Here is a 22,169-nt window from a genome sequence, read left to right as displayed (position 1 = left end):
CATTTTTTTTTTTTTTTTCGCGAAAAGATTTTGAGATTAGCTGAAAGTTAATGCATTGTAGCATCGTCTATGTTTGCGTGATTGGGTGAGTTTCCTTCAGGTTCATGTCTACTGTCAAGCACACCAATCACTGTAATTCAGCGCGGTGGCAAACTAGTCCTGAGCGGCTGGGCCGAAAAAGGAAATGTCTTCCCCAGCAGACGGCCGCCGATTACAGGGAAGAAACTATCGGCGTTTGCATACCATATTGCACTCTAGCCAGGGTTCAGATTTTTTCGCGAAAAATATCTGCCCCTACTCATTGCTGTAGTGTCCTTCCCTTAAACTGCGTACCACTAGAAAAAAACAGCACAGAGGTAAAATGTTTTGAATTTGAGCCTATCATGAAATAAATCCGTTTTTTTACTTATAAGTTGTGTGGTTTGGCATTGTGGATAGGTTGTGGATTTTAATCCATAGTAAAGCGGGAATGTGTATGTTTGCGCATTCACTAATTGTAAAAAGAATATAATACCTAATGGCATAAAACTGGAATGTTTTATGTACCAAACCTGGTACATAAAAATTATTTTCGCATTTGATATTAATCCTATTATTAGAGGTGATGGTTTGCCGCAAAAATAATTTGGACCAAAATAGTCTACAAGCCACAGTAATTCTTATTACTCTAATGATTTGAAGAAATATTGTTTTACGTGACGTAATTATTTTACTGTGAATCACTGACTTTTTTATTATTCCTCATTAGCTGATCTAAATGCGTAATAAAATGATTTCGACGATAAGAAAACCTTGATTGCAAAAATGAAAATAAAAATTCTATTGAAATATTAAAAAAATTCAATTTTCCACGATTAATCATTAGGAACCGGAAAAATTAGATTTCAATTAGCTTTAGGATAGACTACCCTATCCTCGAAGAACTGTCAATTCATTGGCTGCAGATACGTGAGACATCTCAACTTGGTAAAGTGTTTTGATACATATTTGGCTGACAGTTTCTCATTGGCTTAAAGTCCCTCATAAACTGCGAAACAATAGCAAAAATAGCACAGAGATAAATTGTTTGTGTTTTAGCCTACTTATTATGAAAGGAATCCGCGATTTTTTTCTTGTCTCTATAAATTATTATTCTAACTTTTATCTGTATAGGCGAGTTTACCAATAGAGCTACCTATAAGTTCAGAGATTATTAAATAACTTATATAAGTACTACCGGAATAACATGGGAACTGGCGTCCAGCAAAATTTTAATTGAAATCTATTCATAAATAGAGCCACGATAATTTCGCGAAAACAGTTCACTCGACTTTTCTATATGAAGTATGATCGAAAAATACGGTCAGTTAAGTTTTATAGCAACAACTGCTGATACTACATCTGTTTGAAGTAATAATTCCGATAGTCTGATCCGTTGAGATAGCCAGCGTCAAGTTTGAACAAGTTGTGACCTGCCAGTCGGCTTCCAGAGCCGGAAGAGTGTGGTCGTGTTTACCGTGTCTGTCGTGCATCATGGATAGAGTCCCGGAAATGTCGCGGATACGTTTGGCCTCAGGGTAGAATATAAAGTCACAGGTGTGAGTAACCCATGTTTGCTTTCCCATTGGTTTATTTCTTAGCGAGAATATTTTTATCCTTGTTAATTGCCACTACCTCATTCGCTTACTTCTCTCCTGGCTTCGGGCATCGTTGGCTCACGGTTGTAGAGGGGCGTGTCCAAATAACTGCGGTCCAATCATGAACACACTGCGAGAGTATGAAGGATTGCATTCTAACTTGAGACTAAATGAATTGACAAAATTTCCATATGTCTAATCACGGATTTCGAACAAAGGGTTAACATTAAGTTTTGTTTGACCAGAAAACTTCAAGGAAAACGTTTTGACCCCATTCCCGACATTGAGAGGGCCTACCGAAAATCCTTCCAAAATTGCTTTACAGTCATGGAATCAACATTGAGATTGGTGCACATTGCTAAACAAGAAAAGTATTTAGAAGGAGATTAGAATTTTATGTAAGTTATTACTTAGTTCGTAATAAAATTATTCACAGTATTTTTGATCACACCTCGTACAATCAAGCATTTTTAGAGTTGTCATTGGGCAATAACAAAAACTCATCCTTTGGCAGGTTGTACGTGATTGGTTAACCACTTATTCTCCTTGTTTCTAACTGGTTCAGGGTATCAAGACACATCAGGGCACTATTGTCCAATCACCATCGTGAAACAGAAGTATGTGCGCTTCAAGTGTAATTAGCTTACTAATGAATCCGCGCAATTATCGTGGCTCAATTTATTATGCACCTGTCTTGCAGACGCGAGTCCTGCCCTAAATGCCTAGCATGTGCCAATCGTGTGGGAAGATACAAGGAGGTTCAACAATAACACCTACTCCACATTTCTTCACTGTAACGTACACAATAACACACGGGTGGCTGTGGGCCACTGGGCTTATTTCTGGTTACGTCACAACGTTTCAGTATTTTATCTTCAAATTTCATGACGAGACCAGATGTCAGCCAAGAGAATGTTGATAGTTCTTTAAATGATTCTTGAAGAAGAATAGAGACCGGAAAAATTCGCGAATTCATTTCGCGATAGGCTAAAATACAAATCGTTATACCTCAGTGCTGCCTCTGTTATTGGCTCACAACTCTCCTGGATGAATCTGGGCCAATGAGAAACACCCAACCAAAGCTTTATCGAATCACAGGCTGCTACGTTGGGACGTCTCACAAGACAGCAGCCAATGAGTGGGTGGCATTTGACCGAGTGTACGTAGAACTATGGAGTTCATCCTGGAGGTCATTGAACTCGCGAATTTTTCCTGTCCCTAGTGATTAACGTTTTGACATACGTCGTTACTGGTTATACTGTATGTCATAAAATACACAGAAAAAAAAAACATTTCTCTGTACTTTTACACTGTTAAAAAAAATTTCACCTCAAATTTACGAAGAACGCTGGTTACACATTATCCAGTGATATCGTAAATTTACTGTGAGTTCACTTGTTTTGAACGTGAATCCAAAAGAATATTCCAGGAATGCTAACAAACGTTCATAAACTGGCGACGTCTAAGGTAAAAACACTCATATTTCGTCCACCGTTGTTAGGAGCGAAACATACAACTCGGATGTTTCTACGAGGATTCAATTATTTGAAATTACGAAGAACTCTTCGTTCATTTCAAGTGGATTATTCGTGGAGAGTCCGCAAATTTACTGTAATTTATAAAACTGTCGTTGCAGGTCCTTACTTATTAACGGAGCCACGAATATTTCGCGGATTCCTCGGGTAGCTAAGCAGACATGAAGTTTATATACACACGATCCACGTTAATGACTGGGACTAAGGTGCTCTTAACATCGCCTTGACGATCCAGAGCCAGTTATAGACGAAGAGAAGAAGTGGTAACCCAATTATTTGTTACTCTCCAATGGATGTGACCAATGAACACTCTATATATAAAGCCTTATTTATGTGCAGGCAAGTTGATTGAAACGAATCCTCAAATAACCGTGACTCTAAACTTTAAAAACACGATGTACACATTTGAGAAGAGAGTGAAGATAAATGCATATGCTTTATTTTCAAATTGCCAAGCCACTCGAAAACGCACAATACTTCGCGCAGCAATATGATTTCCCACGGTGGCGATGGTATACCAGCTCTCTCTTGATTAATTTTTTTTACATACTCCATTGCTGGTTACAACGAATGTCATAGAAAAACTGCAGTAACGTACAAAAAAAAGATTAATACGCAAAAATACAGAAAACCAGCCGAAATTAGCCGTTTTCAAAAGTTAAATACTCGTACATAGACACCACAGAGAATTTCGCGGAACGAATAAGTAAGGGGAAAAAATTCACAGCCCAGACGAACGATGTGGACAGACAACGTCGAGACAATTGCAACGAGAACAGTAAATAAAGACACAAAACAACCTTGGACACAGCGACAAACAGACGAAAACAACGATGACACGTGTCAGATAACATATAGACAACACAATGGTGACGGGAACAAATTAATAATAATAATAATAATACTGTTTAGTTTAGCGACATTCTTTTTTTTTTTTTAACGTCCGTCGTTGTAAATGTTAACTAATCGTAGAATCTGGCATTAGCCTCTGGTTGACACGCGGACGAATGAATGTCTCACTTCTGCGACACACCGGACACGACCTCGTAAGTGAAGAATGCATTACGTATTTACGTAAGGCGGGGGGAAAACAAATGATCTCATCCGTATAGTTTCGCTCCGGGTGAACAGGGAAAAAATGTCTCGTCCCGGAAAAAAGAAAAAAAAAGAAAGAAAAGATAGCGGTCAATGACATGATGGTTAGCTAACCGAAAACTCGGATTACTTTTTTTTCCCTGTCGTCGAACCACGTCCTCGACCCAAAAAGCCGGCCGCTGATCCTTCGATCCGGACGCGGCTGCCACGTGACTCCAGAGATCTCCGATCCGGCTTTGAATATATATATATATATATATATATATATATATATATATATATATATACTGTATAGAAGTCGCGAGTGGATAGGATTTACTCTACGTTTTTCAGAAGCGTATGACGAGCAGCTTGGGAACTTCACCGCTGCAGTGCGTTGCCGCAACGCCCTGTATCGTCTTAGTTGTTATTTACACGTTAGAGCGCAGCCCTGTCGCCCGCTGTCATTCCCCGCACCCCTCATCCATCATTCACTGCAGCTCAAGGTCGTTCAACAGGAGGGGGGAAGGGATGTCTGAAGAGTTGGACACTTGTCCGCTAGGGACCACCACAAGTCGATGCCCTAGAGACGGTGGCGATTGCGGGCGGTGAATTAACCAACTACCTCAAAACCGTATTAGAATTTTTAACCTGGGCTGGCGACTTCTATACAGTATATATATTCAAAGGATCCGGCGAGAGCGACGCGGCAGGAATGTGAACCGGCGGGTCGGGGCGCGGCCGGTAAGGACATAGGTGTACGCCGCGGAGGCCGCGGGTGCCCTGGGGCCATCGAGGGCGGGGGCGGGGACGGTGAAGCCCCAGGGGCACCAACATAACAAAAAAAAAGGGGTGGTTGTTGTCTTTAAAGTCGGTTTACGGACGATAATTATACGTGATAACTAGAGACCGGAAAAATTCGCGGGTTCATTTCGCGATATGCTAAAATTCAAATAATTATACCGTTGTGCTGCTTCTGCTATTGGTTCACTGTTAACATGTAGGACTCTTGGCCAATTAGAGACAATCAATCAAAGAGGTATCCAACCACAAACAGTTACCCACTTGAGACGCCTCGTAATTCAGTACCAAATTAACGGGCGCCGTTTGCCCAAGTAGGCAGAGGATCGTGGAATCTATCCTGGAGGTCATTGAACTCGCGAATTTTTCCAGTCTCTAGTGATAACGTCATAAGAAAACATCGATGAAAAATTGCATTCCTTTTTAATATTCAAATATTATTTACAGGTTTTGCATATTTAATTTAAATGATTTGTTTAAACATAATATACGACCAATTAGCTAAAAAAAAAAGCCCGCCTTAACCTGTTTGATATTATAGAGGATTTTCTCGCACGGTGGTTGGCCGGTTCTTGCACGCTCGGCTCAGGCGGAACGTGACAATTTTTCGTGGGTGCAACCGGCGTTCATCGATTTATAAGACGCTATCACGTCAAAAAATATTTTACAAAATATTCTTTTGGAAACCAGTTGCCAAGAAATAGTTTGCAATACTGAATAATACATATTTATTTGATAATTTTATAATCAGTTTACAGTTTTCTATTATTATTTTTTTGGCCGGGGTCGAAGGTCAAATTTATGACCTCAGTAGCTTGAATTTTTTTTCTGGGAATACTAAGCCGCTGTGGGACATAATCAGCCTAAGCATTTTGCAGACACAACACAGTATGCGTAACAATTTAATTTCATTTAATTCCATCCAACTAGCTAAAATCGTAAATTATGATAAGATTTTACATATTTTTGTAACTATGCTATGAATTAGAGTTCGCTATACGTTTAATTCTTGCTGTGTTATTACCCGTATAAACTTTTATGTTACGTTTTCAGTCACTCAGAAGCTCTGAACTTCGTACTACGTAGTTATGTGAAAACTATGTTTAATAAACGAGAAAGGGCGTATGTTGACTAGATAGTGACGAAAACTATTTTTTATTAAGTTAGCATCACGTAGTTAACATGACATGAATCACGTCACACTTTCCAAAAGAATGGAAAAAGTATTTATGCTTTTAATTTATTATTTAATCCACTATTAGGTTTTATACTGTATATAATATTTTTGAAGTGAATATTCTTTATAGCCGGTACGGTAAATTGAACGATGACGTCATTACAGGGTAAATGAATTAAGTATAGCAACGGAGGTAAAGAATACTCGTATTTCTAGATTACACGACGTCTATCGACTCCATGTTTGTTACAATATCGTGTACATTCATTGTGTTATTTATTCATTAATTTCATCGTTCAAGTAAATTATTTAATATTTTGAAGTAATATTTTTTTACAACCGGTAAAACACAGATGGCAGTAGTGTTAAGTAAATATAAACACATACACACACACACACACACACACTTCCACCGAAATCCTAAGAAATCCTAAGAAAATCTATCATTCCCAACAACAAAAGGGAAATAATTTGAAAACAAACAGCAGGCAAAGAGGTCTAGCCCCTTCCCCCGAAATAAAACTTTGGGTACTCTCTTGAATGCTATAACTATCAATGTGTAAATGTTAGTATTGATTGTAGTTGTCATAAGCTATACATATTTACATAGCACTAGCTACAGTACCCGAAATTGCCCGGGATGAACACTAGGGGTGATATATTGTCCGCGAGTTAAAGCAAAATGTACAGTGTGGTGGACATAGAAAAATGACACACACTTATTGTTTTTATATCTATGACCTATGATTTTCTGTTTACGCATGGCAATCGGTTGAACGGTTTAGAAGTTGATGCGCTGTAACGCCATCTAGAGGCGCGTTACAAAAAAAATTGTTAGAATTAAAACATTCTCCATGAAAAAACACTTCGATGTGCCAATTTTCATGGCGATCGGTCAAACGGTGTCGGAGTTTATCGACGTCATACATACCAAATTACGTTTATATTAAGTAGTATAAACCTACCATTACGTTTTCGCAGTTTTTCTTCTATAGCATCTGTCTTCATACACAGTATGATTTTTGTTTAAAAGCAGTGTTGTAATAGGTGGCAAAATTGCGCCTAAAATTATTAGGTATCCCTTCGAATTTTGTTTGTTTTTGTATCATTTTGTTAACTACTATACAGTTAAAATATTTCAAGGGTAAGCTCGTCATTGCAAACAAAACACCTACCCTTTTCAGATTTTCTGTTAATGGTCGTACATATTGACATTTGTTACTTCTAGAGTGAAATTTAAAATATATATATATATATATTATTTCCTATTTTAATCACAAGTGCTACAAACCTATCATAACTTAATATGGTTAAATTTAGAACTGTCACAATATTATTTGCACCTTGATTATGCTCCGATTTTAAATTTAGATTATGAAAATAAGTTAGGAAATTTTTGAAAAACTAATAGGCTACAGGGGTATCCAACAACACAGAAGTGAATATAAACAAACGACTGAGCACAGGAGCATATGCAGATTATCGTTTCTTGGGGAGGGGATTGAACCTCTTTGCTAGCTGTTTGCTTTCAAATTCGTTCGTTTTCTTGGTGGTAAATGGTAATTATATATATATATATATATATATATATATATATATATATATATAAAGATTTCTTAGGGATTTTGCGGACCCATCTCCCCCTTGTGTAGGTACACCCCTGATTAAGCATTAACTAACAATCCAGGTAGGCCTATATTGCCTTTGGGCTGGCGTACATGCACTTGACGCATTCGATGAGCTTAATAAATATTTTATCATTTTATGTAGGCCTAATCGTTTATTTTGACGTGACAACGTCTAATAAATCGATGAACGCCGGCTGCACGCACGAAAAAGTGTCCCACTACGGATGTCCCTCTACGGATGTGTTCTGTTTGCTCATTGTACGCATGCGTGGCATCTCTCTTCCACTCGATCGGAACTACCATCGATTTGACTTTTCAATCATATTTTCGTCGTTTGAATTATTAATATTATGTAATTTAACGATCGTCCACCGATTTTCAGCACAATCGGTACGGTTATTTAAAAGTAATGTTGAAAATTCAAATACGTTTCGAACCAACAATGGTGCTTACAGTTACAAATAATAATTCAAATTACACCCGGGATCTTTTGCACAATGTTTTAAAATATATTGTAACACATTATAAATAAGTTTGGTGTATTTGGGATGCGTATTTGTTATAAAATCGTGTTAATATTATACCCCTACCGTGAACAAAGTTTTTATAAATATTTATATATAACATTTGAAACTACATTACCTTATTGTGGCCTCGTGGGCGTGTGGTTAGCGTACCGAATGTTGTCGTTTCGGAAGTCGGCAGCTGCGAAGTTTCTTTTTGTACTTGTAAAAATAAATATGGCGCAAGCAACATTTCAAAAGTAATAAATATATTTGAATTAATGAATGCAAATAAAAGTAAATTTATTAATTCAATTGCACATTTCATTTCACTCCTTTGTATCCATACAAAATAGTGATAATTCAATAAAAATGATTCAATTTTATTCATAAAAGTATGCAGAGGTAGATTTTGTCATGCAAAAGATTGAAAAATTAAAAAAAAATTCTTCCTCAAAGAATATAATATATTTAATGCCTAAATGGTTTGGTTGCAAAAACCTATTACGGCTCAGTCTCAGGCCGAATATGAAATTTCCTTTTCTTCTGGATCAATCATTTCATCAATGTTTTGTTATGACGTTGTCACGTTAAACTATCGTTCGTAAACCGACTTTACAGACAACAAATTTTTTTTTGTTGACAGTAAAAAAAAAAAATGACACGTTCAAAATGACGCAATATTTTTTCTGTCACATCACGTCACTTTTCGTGGAGCCCACCACGCTATTATGATTGCAGTATTAATTAAATGCAAATAGTCAACGGCACAATTGCAATACATATTTCAATGGCAGGTAAGATGAATTCGAACACATTTAAAATTAACAGCAATAGTGAGTCATTATACTGCTCTCTATGTATAGTTCGCAAACTAAAGAAGTTTTGCTGGTTGCGACTCAAACTATACCCGGCGTCACCGAGAACAGTATGTGGGAGCAAGAGCTATCTAGCGGTTGCTTAGCGAACTGAAAGGAACTTGCGTGGGTGTTGGAAGGCTCCCAAGGTAGATAAACGTTGAAAATGGCTACTTCTATCCTTGTGTTAGCGCGAGTGTTGCTCCAACCCACGTTCTGAATTTTTTTTTTTTTAAATCGTAACGTACGACAGTGGCAAGGTGGCATTCGGGGTGAGTGTCCGTGCTTTTGTTTATTCTTTTTTTTTTTCCCTCCCGGTGGACGGAGTTGGATCTAAAATAAAAAAAGAAAGAGAATGAACTAGTCTATTCTTAGCCCTGGAGGTGACGAAACAAGTCGTAGGAACACGGAAGAAGGTCGACATGGCAGGAAACTCGCAGGGCACGTAAGCCGGCGCGTGTTAAACAATAAATTATGAAGGCTACCGTCGGGACGCGTGTTTCGAAAGAGTTCAGGGAACCCCTGGCCAAGGTTAATAAAATCCCTGGCCCTCGGTTGCGCGTTCCGGCCTTGCATTCTTTGGGAGCCTCGTTCATTCCGACGGGGGGGCCCTAGCCACTGTTACGTCATCGACCACTTGTTCCACGAGTTAAAATCTGAGCCGAAGGCAGACGCTGGTGATAAAAAAAAAGGGGGATTACCCTCTCCCCCACTCCCCCGAAATAAGGAAAAAAATTAGCAAAACATAATTGATGGCAGTATGTTATTTTTGGTGATACAAGGTGAGCTGTTATAACTCGAAATTTCAACTGTGTGAGAAGCTGCGTCGGCCTACGGTTACTCCTATAGGCCGATATGTTAATGTGTTAGTGTCAGTAGTGATGAAGTTTTTAATACACGTGTTCTAATTTGTTTTTCAAATATTGTCCCCCCCCCCTTTTTTTCCCCCTCCTAATTCCCCCCAAAAACGCTTGTAACCGCCACTGATTCGAACTAGTCATTCAAATAATGCTGGAACCACAAACATGCGGGTTTTATTTTAACCGTGCGACAAATAGAAACCAACAATTAAGTGGCAAATTTTGTACGGTCATTATATACGACAGTCGTCTATTATCACAAGTTTGTTTCAAGAGACCTATTTGGAAAAAAAATAATAATAAGTATGTGGCTAATTGAAAATTAAAACTTTTTTTTCCGGATAAATCATTGTACGTGAACATACTTAAATTATTGCGAAAACTAATTTAGTAAATTAAATATCAAAACTACACTAATAAAAAATTGTTTTGCCAGTGCACCAGTTTAACCGTTATTGGAAAACAAAATTCTGAAGCTCGTTTCAGTGAATTCGCACCCGCGACCTATTGAAAATTGAAAAACTTTTTGTCAGGAAATATACTGTCGCACCTGCGAATATTGTCGTGCTTACGTTATAGATGTAATGAACACGATTGATAAAAAACAAATTCCATGTCGCGTTCGCCACGCTACTAACTGTGTTCCAGCATTAGTGAAATTATAGTAGGCCTATCGTTGCTGACTGGTATGTCATTGGAATGCATTGTGAAAACAGTGAAATTAACAGCGATTCAGTGAATTTCTTACTGACTTACTGAATTTAATGGTAGTAATTCATGGGTATAGTGAAATATAACAAAATTGCAGTTTTATTTCGCTGAATTTTAAGAGTTTCCACTATTTCAAATTTAATGTGAAAGCTTCCAATACTATTTCACGAGGGTCTTTTTTCTTTTATTTGGTGCGTGAACACTTACTAATGAAATCAAACTTTCATAAAATTTTCTTAAATTTGAAGACGGGTGATTTTTTGTTAACGTAAAACTTCGTTTGAAAATTAGGTATTGTAAGCGGCCGAAATGCACTGGAGGTATCGCATCGGTCCGGAGTATTATCGCCAAGTCACGTTCGTAACTCATCGTAACCTTGAAGTTCCTGTCCAGGTCGTTATTTTATGTTTGCATTCAACTTGTGTAATTTTATAATTCTCGAACTTTCTATGCATATATCGCTTAGTATTTGAATATTATCTGCCAAAGTGGCATTTTTAAAGCTGTTGTGAGATATGGAACCATACTAAATAAATAAATTTAAAAAAAACTGTTTAAGGTTTAAAGTAAATGCTGCTGGCTGCTTCGTGATGATATGGTTTTAATTTATCCCATAAAAATAATTTAAATAAATTTCTCAAAATTTCAAAGGCCCGGTAAAATTAAATAAATAATTCTGGCAATGGTGTAAAAAAATTGACTTCAAACACGTCACAGCATGCCATCCCCTGACATTTTCTAGCTCCATGTAATAATGTCTCACGCGGTAATCTTTAACTCTTTTTGTTGTTGTTGTGATTTCTAAAGTTGGCAAGCTCCACTTAACTCCATAGAAGCAGAATTGACAGATTGCCAACTAGGCCGCGTTGAACGGTCGAGAAGCCTTGGCAAATCAGGAGGCGGCGAACAATTATCTAGCTTTATTTGAAAGTAAAGATGGATATACAGTATCCACATATAACCTACACATGTAAGTACACGGTTCAGTTTTTTTTTTTTTTTTTAAGCGTTAATTTACGAAAAGTACCTTTCACAAATATCCAAAGATCTTCATAAAATTACAGGTACAGATAACTTCGCATACAGAATTCGCAGATCTGAGTCGGTGTTTATTTTATTAAATTATTATTATTTTAGTTTCACTTCACTGCAGTGTATATTGCGTTCTCTATGGAGTCTTACTCCAATCAGATATATTGAGACAGGCAACAGTGTTGTTATAACATTTTAATGGCTATTTGATTTTTGCAAACTAATGTGTTATTATTTAATCATTGCCGTCGTATAAGATGTGCCACAACAAACCATCCCAATACAGTAGTTTAAGTTAGACACTTCTGCCTATTATTTCAAGTTGCTCAGTTAATTTCACTTTATCACACAGAGATTTGTTTCATCGAGAACACATTTAGAGTATCACAAGTTAATCGAAATGATCGTTATCCAGTGGTGCCTTTGCTTGATTTAATGCATGCTTTATCTCACACAGCGTGACTCAAGCGTGGAGGAGGGAGGGGGGGCAATTTTTATTTAAATTTTGTTTTGTTGGATACATTTATGTTAACTTAAATACTTTAATTCATGTGTTAAACTTTTCTTTCATCTAAAGTTGTTTGAAACTATCAAGCGACTGCCACATTCCCAACAGCTAGCAGAGAAATGGATTTGGATTTTGAATGAGCAAGTTCATATTTTGTGTTTTACCTACAGCCATGGGCGTCGCAACCGGGGGACGGGGGGACGGGGGGGGGGGGGGGGGGACACATCCCCCCAAAAATAAAATTCTTCAATTTTGTCCCCTCCAATAATATATTTAGTTTCGTAGTTATATTAAAAATATTATTTCTGTGATATAACCCATATGTTGCGCATGGTGCATTTAGTCCAATCGTGGTAATGTGAGCACTGTGTTTTTTACAAATTTGTTCTCTGAAAATATTTTTTATAAAAAATAAACTATATATTGCAACCAACTGTAATTAGAATATTTAGGAAAGAAAAATGCCTAAAAACCACCTTTTTGCACCTTCAAACCCCAAATTTTCCCGGGGGAAGATCCCTGGAACCCCCCCCCCCCCCGCTTTTTTTTTCTCCAGAGGATGGATATTCAACAACTAAATCAATTGCAGTCTCCCCCAAAAAATATATACTTGCGACGCCCATGCCTACAGCGAAAGAAATGCCTTTGAGTGCAATAACGTAACGATTTCTAACCAACGTTTTTTTTTCAAGGTCTCAGAAATTAATTAGGAGAATTTCATCATTTGATGAAGCAGTTGCGCGAGGACGAAGCCAAATTAATGGATTATCCCAGAATAAATAGAAATCAGTTTGAAAGCATTCCCTTGGAATCAAACCCCAGGCATTGTCCTGCATAACATTACCTTTTATATTCTTCCATCGAATTAGTTCATAAACACGGATATTGCAAACACAGAAATATGGCACAGTTCCGCGCGATTTTTTTTTTTTTTACGGCGCATACGGGAAGTCAGCGATGTTTTAGAAAAAAAAAAGCCGAGAGCCGAACACCTGGCGACGTCGGGAAGCCTTCTTTTCACAGACGAGAGAGCCAAACGCCCGATCGTGCATCTTCGGTTTTTTTTTTTGGTTCATTGTAAATAAATATGGCGGTGTTGATAAAAGGATACTAATGGTCAATTAGGTTAGGTTAGCTACATTATAAATAATTTAAAACATTGTGGACGGTTGATTTGGTTAAGATAGCTACATTAAAGATACGGAAAAAAAAAAATCATGAACTTCGGGGAACTTCGGGTTTTGGCTCTCTCGCCTGTGCAAAAAGAAGGATTCCCGGCGACGTCGCCCCAGCGACATGGCGAGCACGGCTCCGCGCGTGGCCTCCGGCGGTGCGCTAGCGGCCAGAAGTATCGGGGAAGAACCTGGAGAGGGTTTGAGGACGAGGTTTGATGTCGGTTAGCGGCGGTTTGTTCCGCGTGCTGTCGGTCACGTACGTACGCTCGCTGACCCACCCGGCACGTCGTCCCGGAGCTGTCCCGTCTTCCGGGTCGCCCGCGCTCTCGGCGGCAGACACGCCGCTTCGCAACTTGAGGTCATGTGCGGGTCAGTGGCGTAGCCAGGATTTGTGTATGGGGGGGTGTTAAGAAACATGCCGCCCCCCCCCCCTTCTTAAAGCGGGGGGTCCGGGGGTCCTCCCCCGGGAAAATTGGGATTTTAAGGTGTAAAATAGTGCTATTTTAGCAGTTTTCGGTACTTCAATTTAAATACTGTAATGGTAAAAATTTTATTAATTTTTAATATGAAATTTATTTGAGTGATGAATAAGAAATTTAATTAAAGATTTGGTGCTAAAGGGGGGGGGGTTGAACTCCTAACCCCCCCCCCCCCTGGCTCCGCCCCTGTAGTGCGGGGACGTAACTAGAGGGGGGCAGACGGGGCTTGTGCCCCGGGCGCCGCATTTGAGGGGGAAAAGGGGGGGGGGGTGGCAGCTAGACTGGCAGAGTAATTTTTACTATAGATATTTACTGGAAAATTAGTGTTAGAACACAAAAATAAAAAATAAATGTTGGATTATTATTTGAATTGTATACCATCAAATATTTAAAAACGTTTTTTTTTTTTCGCGAACCATCCAACTTGCGATGTATTAAAAATGGAATCACTGCAAATAAATCTATTCATTTACCATCTAAGTCGAAAAAAAGTATTTTTTTTTTCGCGACGAAATTTGAACGCTCATTGCCTTACTTGACCGAGTAAACGCATGGCTTTATGTCAGGTGAACTTGGAGGCCAGCGAAAAAGAGCTCTGTCGTTTCGACCATCAACGACCATTCCAAACGGCCAGGGACTTCGACGTTCAACCACTCTCGTACAAAGAGATTCCAATGGGAAGGGACTCCACCCATTCATCCTGGGAACGAGCCATTTTTTTTTTCAACATATCCAGTACAACTGACGTCGGATATATTTGAGACCTCGAACCAAATATCTAGTTTTATATTATTACTTTGTGGTTTATTTTTTTTATTTTTATTATTTACGTAAATTCTACCCGTGCTCAATGGCGGCTTCAGGATGACTTTTCGGGAGGGGCTATCGCACAAAGAAAGGTCGTAGTTGCAAAAAATGAAAGTGGTCAGATATTGGCCTTGGAACATTATTTACAAATTACAGGTATCAAATAGGTACAGAACCTTAGTAGCTCCATGAAAATTTTGATGAGATAAAAGTTTAACATGTGAAATTAAATATTTAAGTAAACATAAATATACACTAATCAAAAAAATTGGTCTCGGAAGGGGCTATCGCCCCCCACCGACCCCCTTCTGGACCCGCGCTTGCCCGTGCTATGATTTCCAAACATAATATATATATTTTTGATCAAATTAATATTTCGTAACCTTTGAAATGCAATCTCATTTGGTTTCCCATTTGTTACGTTTTCCGCGCATCGTGGAAGCAACTAGACGCGTTAGTGAAACTTTCCGGGAGATCTTGTCTTCATTTACGTGCCACTGTAGACAGGGACGCAACAACTAAATTTCCAAAGGGGGGGGGGAATATACCTTTTTATAAAGAATCATCGATCCCCCCTATTGAAGCGGGGGGTCCGGGGGTCCTCCTTCGGGAAAATTTGTATTTCTAGGTGGAAAATGGTGCTATTTAAGCAGTTTTAGTATCTAAACATTGATTACACAGCACTGTCTTTGCCCCCACTTCAAGGTTTCAGAGGGGGGGGATACCCTTGCCCCCCCCCCCTGTTGTTGCACCCCTGACTGTAGATACGCTGTACAGTTGACCCTATTAAAGTTTTCAACTGGGACATTCTTGTATGGACATGCTAGGGTCTAGGGGCTAGGGGAGAGGGGAGAGGGGAGAGGGTGACTTCATGTAAGTTTTTGGACATACGCCATTGCTAAGAACTTTTTCTGTTGAAGAAAAACTAATAAATAAAATAAATAAAAATACACAAGAAAGACAAAAAACACACAAAATTAAGCAAACAATTGCTGTTGTCAACAAGAATATAAACACCACAAAATATTCCGAAACAGAAATATGGTCAACAAACAAAGAAAAAACAAAGAAAAAAGTACTAAGTGAACAAAAAAACACACAAATGATGACAACACAAAAATATTGAAACCAAAATAATTCAGCACAACAGTTGAAACGAGACAAAAACACGACAAAACGAAAAGACAAAAAAATACAATAGTTTTACCAAAGTCAAAACTATTGTATTTTTTTGTCTTTTTTGTCTTTTAGTTTTATCGTGTTTTTGTCTCGTTTCAACTGTTGTGCTGAATTATTTTGGTTTCAATATTTTTGTGTTGTCATAATTTGTGTGTTTTTTTGTTCACTTAGTACTTTTTTCTTTTTTCTTTGTTTGTTGACCATATTTCTGTTTCGGAATATTTTGTGGTGTTTATATTCTTGTTGACAACAGCAATTGTTTGCTTAATTTTGTGTGTTTTTGTCTTTCTGGTGTATTTTTATTTATTTTATTTATTAGTTTTTCTTCAACAGAAAAAGTTCTTAGCAATGGCGTATGTCCAAAAACTTACATCAAGTCATGCGCTCCCATTGCACAAATCTTTTAAAGATAACAGGGGAGAGGGTGCCTCGCCCGCGGGCGGGCGGACACACGCGCCCCGGCGGCGGCGCTCCAAGGCCGGGAGACAACCTTGGAGGTGTGAACGAACTCCGCGGCGCTGCGCTGCGGCGTGGGTCGCGCCCGTCGCTCGCGTTGGGAAACCAGCAGCAGCACGTGGTTCCGCGCCGCGACATGTGAAGCATCGCGTCTTTGCTGGGGGGGGGGGGGGGGGGGCGCTTCAGTTCTTCGGGCGTCACGAAGAAAACTCCGATCGCACGAGGGGAATAGTTAGGTATGTGGCGGGGAGGGGGGAGGGGTCGGAACCGGTAGAGGAGCCGGCAGGGAATAGCTAGAAATGACGCAGCATACTTGCACGCTTGCATACTTGCATTATTGCATACTTCACCCATGCACACTTGCATAATTTCACACTTGATTACTTGCGAAACAGCATAATTTAGCACTCGCATACTCACATTTTTGTTTTCCTTCATCCGCGACCTCAGCCTCAGTTCTAAATACGTCAATAAATGGTTTCAAGTACCTACAAGTATATCTAGTGTTCTATAATTACTTTGTGGTTTATTGTTATTATTATTTACGTAATTTCTGTCCGTGCTATGATTTCCAAGCATAATATATATTTTTTAATCAAATTAATATTTCGTAACCTTTGAAATGCAATCTCATTGGTTTCCCATTTTTTACGTTTCCGTGCATCGTGGAAGCAGCAGACGCGTTAGTGAAACGTTCCGGGAGATCTTGTCTTCTTTTACGTGCCACTGTAGATCGGGCCTTAGAGAAGGTGAAACTCAACGACATAATTAAGGTCTATAGGCCATGGTCATGGTTTCGAAAAATCTTTCCTAGGACATTCTCTAAGATGGTTCTTTACAGTAATCCATTGCCGATACTCTTCGCCAGTATCCCTGATTTGCGTTGTGTGATCTGTTTCTAATAGTCTGTTGCAACGTTTCACGAACTCTGCTCTCTCCAGAGCACTTGAGACTCCGTTATGCGACAGTTCTTTAGGTGAAAAAACCTAATGGAACCACTAATAAAAAAAACGGACATTTTTTTCCCCTCCTGATTATTATTATTAATTTCTGAATTGAACAGTGCAAACCCCATATTTTTCCGAGCACTGGAAATGATTTAAAATTGGATGTAAAATTAGTACGATGTGCAATCCACAGTCAATACGCATTTCATGGCCTCCACGAGAAACATTTACTTCGAAGACTGAAAAAGTTTGCGAACCGCTGGTCCAAACACCTCGCTGCCGACAAGATACTGAGCTAAATTAAAAAAAAAAAAAAAAAAAAGATGTAAATATTAGGTAAGTTTTTCGCTGGTTATGTGTTGAAGAGACCAAAAGGCCCCTATCTCTTCAGACAAACAAAAGCCTAGTAAATGGATGCCTCTGCTCCACACTGGTTGAACTCGGCTATCCTGTTTCAAGATCACGGGAACCGTGCTTGACTTACTCCGAATGGTTAAAGTCCATTGTACAATGGCACGGGAGATGATACGGATCACGTAGTGCCACACACGCTGACACAAATGGGTACGAAATACATTCGACGAACTGATAGACTTAAATTTTTTTCCGTCTATGTGAATTCGTGTGACCAATGGGAGCCGAGTATTTGGCCCCGATTTTAACCACATGCATGGTTTTAATAAGTAAAAAATTGTTCTACTTCAAGAAGACTAATGTTTTATCATTAAGTATGTTGTTATTATTCCAGTTTTTTTTCTCTTCTCTCCATTAATGTTTATATTTAAACACTTGCGTACTTTGTAAGTAATGCAGTAATTTGTTAGTAAATAAACTTTAATTTTAATGCACTCAGGTAACTTTATTATGGTTGTGTTATTCACATAATTTGCGAACATTCTCTTTGGGAGTCTTTTAATTATGTTTTTGAGCTCTGTAGAAATAATAGACAGTGAAACTCCAAATGTCTCTCACGTGCTGTTAGCTGGGTGTATCAGTTTTCCCATGCTACTTTTCTTAGAGTCAAGGAATTATTAGTTTAAGAAAGGGAACGTTTCGTTCTAATATGTCATATGTAAAAGTCATAAATTTAGCATGATGATAGAAGGCATGTGTATCAGAATATTTTGTTATATAAGCATTTCCTATAAAATTGCCTCGGAAATATCATGTCTGTGCTTACCACATATATTGGAACATGGAGGTGTGAAGTAGACTAATATTTCCATATTATTTGAAAAGTCCAGGTGAAAAATGTGCTAGCTAAAGTGAGGTCAAGCAAACCAGATCATTGGCAGTTTAAGATCGAACAATTTCTCTTCGCAATGTTCCATAATATCCAATCAATGCTTTCTTATGAACAAATACCACGAATCAGCCGTTTTCAGAATGGTGCAGTCAGCTGTGGTCCCCTTCTCTTTTGGTCGCGGTCATATAGATAGGCCTGGCAACTTCCTATCCTTTGCCTTGGCATGTCTCGTCTGCTTAGTGAAGCTCGCGGCGGCCTGCCTTGTATAAAGTATTTGTTCAGATTTTAAATTTATGAAAATATTGATATTGTACTCATAAAATGTCATTTCAGGAATCTTTTTATCATTTATATTTGTGCATCCAAACGCCGTGCACTTAACTATGATCAATGGTGATCAAGCAATGTTTTGGGCGGAACAATATGGCGATGATAACGTAACAAGCGGCTTCAACTACGTCACAGCATGCCATCTACTGAGAAATAATCCAGCTCAGTTTTCCCCCACATGGTTTTTGCTGACTAGTTTCGTGTAAAATATATAGCATATCATAGAGGCCAAGAAAACATGGTTACACGAAGTCACTTTCAGTATTATAAAGCTAATTTACTAGAAATATTACTGTCCACTTTTTAATAAATTCTGTAGCCTGTAGCGTGGGCAACGCTTGGTAGCAATGGTAATCGATTAGATGTTTAGAAAAGAAATAGTAGTCGATACAGTATCGATCGAGAATATCGAACATGTAAACAGTAAGCAATTGACAGCTGGCTTGTCAAACTGCTATTCACAAAAGTGTTTTAAGTTTTTTTTATTTTTTTTTTACTTCAGTATATCGGTCTTAAGCTATTCATAAAGGAAAAATTGCAACCATTTTGCCTTAAAAGTGGAATGAAGTCTTGCGTGCTTGTAATCTTATAGTAAAATGCGTCAGCTACTATCTTTTGCTTATCAGTCGTTATCTTTAACGGTTTTGTTTGCTGAAAAGTAACCAGGCAGAAAAAGTAAGTAAAGCAAATACAGTGATTTTATATACTTATATTTTTTTTTTCCCCAAAGAGTTTAGTAATATAGCGTTAGTTCGGTGTAATTTCGGCTGAGCTAGTAACAAAGCTAGGGCGTGGTAGGCATAAAATCAACCCAGTAAGTAGGCTTAGTGCTTGTTTAAGTTAAAACTATAAAATCACTTAAATGGTTACCACTGACTCATGTGATTATTTAAACTTTTAGCCCTCTCTGTGCTAGTGTTTTAATTTTAAAATGATTAATTGTGTAATTTATCCAAAAATGGCTGTTTACCATTAGCATGCCTATAAATACTTCTGTACTTGTCTAATAATTATGTATAGTTTTAGGCTAAAAATTACCATATCACATATCCAAGTTGATCCCTTGATCCTGATGGCATGATCCTGTATACATTAATCCTGTGGCACTTGATGCTTGCTGTTTTAATTTAGTATGTATTGAGATTTTCTGGACATAAAAACTCTTGTGATACAACAATGAATTACGATCATAAGTTGAATTTGAATGGAAAAAAATGCCCACAAGATCTGACATAATTTGTTTGCATAGTGATTTTTTAGTTTTTCTTTGGCCAGGATTTTTCAACCTACTGAATTAATGGGCCCACCTTCCTGTATGCACATACGGTGTGCAGAGCTTCAGAAGAAATCACGCTATTTGAAAACTGCTTAAGATAACCAAGTGGTGTCTGTTTATGAGAAGCATTTAAGAATGCACTTAGGGCAGATGGTTAGTTTTGTTTCAGTAGTTTCAGTAGTTTTGTTTATAAACTTTATTTTTAGAAAAGTGAAAAGGGCTTAAACTTGTGTTTTTAGAATAATTTTTAGACTTGAAATGCCTGGTAAAGATTCTTGAAATCACCAAAGGACCTTGCCTTTCACCTTTACCTTCATTTCTCCATCATATAATGTTATTGCTACCACTGAAATTTCATAGTTGTCCTATGTACGACGAGAAGACTGCACAGCAGTTCAGAGCCTTGCTTTTAGTGTCACACTTATCATCCAGCCTCTCACAGATTCGCCTCTGACTAGGTAGGCTCCTTAAAACAGCAACCATCATATACCACAGAATCATTATATACATGAACATGCAATTAGGATCAAGGAATATACTTAGATATGTGATACAGAACAATTTGCAGACTTAAGAAAATTAGAGTTCTTCTTTTGCTAATATTTTTAAATGTTGCTTTGGTTCGTTTGACTAAAGCATCACCCATCGAAGGTAACTCATATCTGGAATTTGAAATGAATGCCAAACTTTTTGACGGTGTAATTTAACTACCCCAAAATGTTAGTTTGATTGAGTAGTTTTTAGTGACATCCATAAATGCATGAAGGGGGTGAGCAGTGAAAAGGTAGGGGGGGGGGGTGTATAGGGCTTAGGGTAAGAAAATTAATCATCCTTGCGCTGGCACACTTTTTCCCAAATTGCAATTGAAAGGGAAAAAGGGGCTTGGTGTTTGAAAGCCTCTCTTCCCTTGGATCCGCCATTTTGTTATGATGCATGCAGGTATTTTTTTCTTGTTTCAGATGTAGAGTTCTCTTAAAACTAATCCTTCTTGGCTGTTTCCTCATATGGAAATACAAATTAGTTTTATTTGGTGTGTAATCATTTCACCGGTTGGTCACAGTGCAGTCAGTAAATCCAGTTCTGCCTCCGCAGGTATGCTTGCGAGAGAGCACAGTTCGAGCAGCTGAACACCTAGTTGGACATAGTTGGATGAACAATGGCAAGGAACGTGCCGGATAATGAAGATGGCGGCGAGGACAAGGAACAGAGCGCGTTCCATGATGTGAACTTGGATGCCAGTCTGGATGAGGAACTTGAAGACAAGTAAGAACTACTCTTAAATATTCAAAAATATATAAATTTCTAGAAAAACCATTTTTCCATAAAAAAAAAAAATAAATAAAAATTTTGAAAGTTGTGTTTTTGAACACTACTGACATTTTTATATTCGCCCTGAAAAAAAGCATTTAAAAATTTATAATGGATTCACAGAAAAAACATTTTTTGGTGAAGTGGTGTATTGACGTCAATATATCAATACACCTAACATTATTTTTGTTTTGACTTGTAAAATCATGTTGTTTATAGTTCTGCCTACCTTTGTGGTAGTTATTTGGAGACAGGAGATCCAGTTTGTTACACTTTAGGTATTTGCGAAACCTCTATACGTGAAGTATGTAGTGTAGTTACATCAGTGTATCATTACCTTGCAAAAGTCGAATTACTCCGAAAATCGAGAACGTTTACAACATTTTCTGCTCATGGCAAAGAAAATGTACCGGCCTCCTATGCAGGTGAGTGTTCATTCTTTCGTCATGTTTGGTTCACATATAATTACTATTTTAATGTCTGCCCATTTATTAATGTGGTTGCTGTCATTTGTGAGTCCCTACTGTGCTTGCAAATAGCTTGCCTCGATGAAAGGGACCTTAAATTCAGAACCTGTCGCTTAGCGGCAGATATCGAGTGACATATCAAATATACTTTCTGCAATTTTGAAATCAATATTATTTCTGTTTTCAGTGGCTTTTAC

The 22,169-nt window shown here is 38.1% G+C and overlaps 1 protein-coding gene across 12 annotated transcripts in view; it reads left to right on the top strand.

Annotated features, from left to right (window-relative positions):
* Positions 1-9,346: 9,346 nt before the first annotated feature.
* Positions 9,347-22,169, top strand: part of LOC134540120 (ATP-binding cassette sub-family C member 5-like) — a 103,890-nt gene continuing 91,067 nt past the window's right edge. For 2 of the 12 annotated variants that reach the window (XM_063382643.1, XM_063382640.1), the window contains exons 1-2: positions 19,313-19,596; positions 21,290-21,460. In XM_063382643.1, coding sequence (XP_063238713.1) covers positions 21,354-21,460 — 107 coding nt within the window. In that variant the 5' untranslated portion in view covers positions 19,313-19,596; positions 21,290-21,353. Of the gene's footprint in view, positions 9,464-19,312; positions 19,736-21,289; positions 21,461-22,169 lie in introns of those variants that run through there. The other 10 variants (XM_063382633.1, XM_063382634.1, XM_063382644.1 and 7 more) reach the window with 8 other exon arrangements.

The sequence above is a fragment of the Bacillus rossius genome, chromosome 16 (genome assembly GCF_032445375.1).
Source record: "Bacillus rossius redtenbacheri isolate Brsri chromosome 16, Brsri_v3, whole genome shotgun sequence".
Classification (NCBI taxonomy): domain Eukaryota; kingdom Metazoa; phylum Arthropoda; class Insecta; order Phasmatodea; family Bacillidae; genus Bacillus; species Bacillus rossius.
Note: the sequence above shows the minus strand (reverse complement) of the source record. Positions and strands in the feature narration are given on the sequence as shown.